This window comes from Coregonus lavaretus, assembly GCF_964263955.1.
Source record: "Coregonus lavaretus genome assembly, chromosome: 22".
Lineage (NCBI taxonomy): Eukaryota > Metazoa > Chordata > Actinopteri > Salmoniformes > Salmonidae > Coregonus > Coregonus lavaretus.
In genome coordinates this window covers 18209393-18213259 of record NC_140009.1, presented here as the reverse complement: position 1 = coordinate 18213259, position 3867 = coordinate 18209393, and the positions used below count along the sequence as shown (strand labels likewise).

General features: G+C 42.1%; 1 protein-coding gene across 1 annotated transcript; it reads right to left on the bottom strand.

Annotated features, from left to right (window-relative positions):
* Positions 1–1482: 1482 nt before the first annotated feature.
* On the bottom strand, positions 1483–2298 carry LOC311149543 (neurexophilin-2-like; the record flags this gene model as incomplete). The annotated part of the gene is made up of 1 exon (XM_084186721.1): positions 1483–2298. The coding sequence occupies one exon, from the start codon at positions 2296–2298 to the stop codon at positions 1483–1485; it is 816 nt and encodes a 271-aa protein (XP_084042847.1).
* Positions 2299–3867: the final 1569 nt, after the last annotated feature.

Below are 3867 nucleotides of genomic sequence, written 5' to 3'. Positions count from 1 at the left end.
CCTAAAGCACGCTGGGACACCTGCAGGAGAGGCTGCCCCTCTCGCCCCACTGCTAAGTAAAAAATAATAGATTACTGTGCACAGGCGGGAGAGATACAAATGAATCAAGGTTTGTTTGTCACCATTGCTGCATGATATTATGCAATATCTGTTACTTTGGCCAGAGGGGTGTTTCAATTAGCATTTTGCTAAATAAGGGTTGGTTTAAAATGGTAGAATAAGCCTGTCTAAATAGCTAAGTCTCAGCAGTCAATGTAGTAATGGTGATACACACCATAAAGACCAACAGCCAAACCTCAGATGAATCACTCAGGGTTTAAACCTCAGATGAATCACTCAGGGTTTACAGATGAATCACTCAGGGTTTAAACCTCAGATGAATCACTCAGGGTTTAAACCTCAGATTAATCACTCAAGGCAACATACTGACCTCTTTAACAAATCTTTAACAAATCAAGAAAAGTCATAACCATGAATCTGCCAAACGATATGATGAACTTATAGGTGCAATATGCCTATTCAAAAACAGTGAAAGACAGCGACAATACGATTACAGTGAAATAAGATTATCATAACAGTCATGTATTATCCCACTATAAACTTGCACATTGTCGGCTGGTTAAAAACACTTCACCACATTGTAATAGCAGGTGAGTAAACACAGGACATACTCACTCACCAACACTATTTGTCGCAGAGCTACAACGCATGCGAATTGAGCACCAATTCACACAAATGAAATTCCAGATCGTTGCTTCAGTCCAGGACAGGTGCTTAATTTCTGTACAGTTTGTTTTCCTTACTAATGTTGTTGTCCCTAACTCATTAGGAAACTTAGTGTGTGATGTATGAACTCAATAACACTTCAAGCAAAAAAACAACTCATTTTAATATGCATTTCATATCTACATTTTGCTTTCCATCATACATAATTTCATATCTGCTTGTAAAATAAAATAAAATGTAGATTTCGTATGTGAATCATACAGTATGACCAAACTCAATACTCACCATCCAGATACTTTGCCTTGGTTGCAAAAGGATACCCTCAAATAAACAGTGAAAAGGTTCATGTAAGGGGCATCACAGATGGGCAACGTGCGACAAATAAGCAGACAATTTCCCCAAACATAGCCACCAGTAACAAAAGCAGGGAATAGTGCTGAAATTGGCATGCACATAGGGCATCACTCCCCCCAAGTCAATATTTTACCACAAATAGTTTACAAAATGATCCTACTATTATCCTACTTGATCTTCTGTCTTCTACCCTTCAGTGGTGTATTATTTATTTGTTATGTTCATTGTCCAGTTGCTGCTGACTTCCATTCTACTAAACACAAAGCTCTCCATCTGAATGTCTGTGTGAGGCCTGAATGTCGGTGTGGGGCCATCCATCCTTGCCGTTCAACGCAAGCCCCTTTCTCCAGTGGGATAGGAGATGTAGAAAAACATGCCTTAACAACCCTCCTAGTTCATCGGCTATCCTCGTCGTCCAAAGTGCTGGAGATCCGCCTGGAAGTTGTAGTCTGGACAGACCTTCTGCACCAGTTTGTAGTCGGTGCTGAGAAAAGAGATGAATATACAGAAGACCTTGAAGGGCTTGGCACAGATCCAGGCAGCGTTAGACTGGGTGTGTTCTGAGTAGCAGGTCTGGGAGGGGTCATAGTGGCAGGGTTTGGTCTTCTTGGCCCTGTTGGTCCTCTGGTACTCCACCCTGCAGTTGAGGGCCTTCATCTCCTGCTGGTGCGCATTGATGGTGGACTGTGGCTGATTCCGGAACTGGAGCTCCGGGCTTCGCACATCCTCCCATTCCATGGCTTTGGAGGGAGGAACCATGCTCATTGAGATATTCCCCAGATGGGACGAATTGTGACGGAAGTACACACTGAAGGTGCCGTTGATGTGGTCCACTATCTTACTTGTCACCAGCAGGCTGAACTTGGTGGTTTTGATGTTGAGGTAGAAGTTGCCCCAGCCAAAGGTCTTCTTAGCTTTGATAGGTGTTTTCATGGGGGGCTTGGGTTTGGAGCGGAACTGTGACTCATCCAGGGGGAGGGAGAGGTTCTGTGACCAGCCAAATGGGCCCACAGAGCTATAGTTCGGGGGCTTAGGCTTGGTGGATATGATCTGGAAGTATTTGGAAAGGTGTTTGACTTTCATTGCTGCTCCAATGTTTCCTTCTTCCCCTAACCTTCTTATGTCATAGGGAGAGGGCTGTGAGAGGGAGTCAAATGGGCTGAGGTTCAGATAGTCCAAGGTCTTCACAGCATCCTCCTTCTGCACCTGCGGACACATGAATGAAGGATACATTTTGTATTTTTTTAAATTTGTCTGTCTCTCTCTCTGTCTCTAATTCATTGTTGTCAATCGTCACATGCCTGGGGGCTTTATATGGATGTAACCTTGATAAAGTAAATTAGGTAGAAATCTATTGATCAGTGTCCACATAATCCTAAAAATACAATTAAGAGTACATGAGCGTTAATGGGGAATTGACAAAGACATGATTAAAATGATGGGATGATGCCATGAGCTCATGAAAATTGCCATGAGCTCATCTTGTCCATTATCCACTCGAAAAGACATTGGATGCAGTCTCTTTATTCATGGCCCGAGCCATTGTGGTCCAGGAGTGTTTAATTGGTTGGTTGAGTGTAACATATAATAGATTATAGACTCTGCTGCACTAAGTACCCTTGTTAACGGTGACTGTCAGACACAGCTGAGTGTGAAGTCAGCTTGGCTCCATGTCCTCTGCTGTAGCCATCTGTCTTGAACCCTTCAACCGAATAACCATATATCTCAGTTTTGGAAGATTTTGGTGATATGGTATATTTAAGCAATAAGGCACGAGGGGGCGTGGTATATGGCCAATATACCACGACTAAGGGCTGTTCTTAAGCACAACGCAACGCGGAGTGCCTGGATACAGCCCTTAGCCATGGTATGTTGGCCATTTATCATAAACCCCTGAGGTGCCTTATTGCTATTATAAACTGGTTACCAATGTAATTAGAGCAGTAAAAATAAATGTTTTGTCATACCCATGATATACCACGGCTTTCAGCCAATCAGCATTCAGGGCTCAAACCACCCAGTTTATAATTCTAGTTGTATAGTGGATATGAATCATCCAAAGTCTTGGTATTATATGTAGATTATAAATACACAACATGTACATGACATTTCCATGTCAGTTGACAGCTCTGGACATTACAGTGAACTTATAATAAGAAACATATAAACCCATGGCCATGGCATAATCTGTCTATTTTCTTCAAATTCGAACTGGCAAACTTCGACCTCGTTAATTTTCAGGCTAAAATAGAAAGGGAATAGTCTTCTTCCTCAATTATCTTTAGATGGAACTTTATAAGGACTCTCACTGAGCTAGAATGGCTACCACCTATCAACGTGTTCCATAAAAAGACAGAAATGCTAATAAGCCCATCAGTCTTTTTTTATTTTTTATCAATCCAATATTTCTGAGATGAAGTGCACAAATCAAATCAAAATCAAATCAGAGTTTATTGGTCTTGTACACAGATTTGCAGATGTTATCGCAGGTGCAGTGAAATGTTTGTATGCACAACGGTGGGTTGTAAAGTCTACTACAGTGTACTGTATGCCAAGCCCATGGGACTATACCATACAGCATAGCATGCTCCCAATCCTATCCATTCATTGGTAATATGATATATCCTTGCCATATACCCCGACCCATCTCACTGTATGTTAGCCTACACATCCCATCCCTGCATGCCTTCTTACAACTAATCTCCTGGCTGTAATCCACTGTCTAACCAACATTCCGTTACAGAACCCTCTGCAGGCTAATGAACTCTGAGCCACTGCATTCATCTC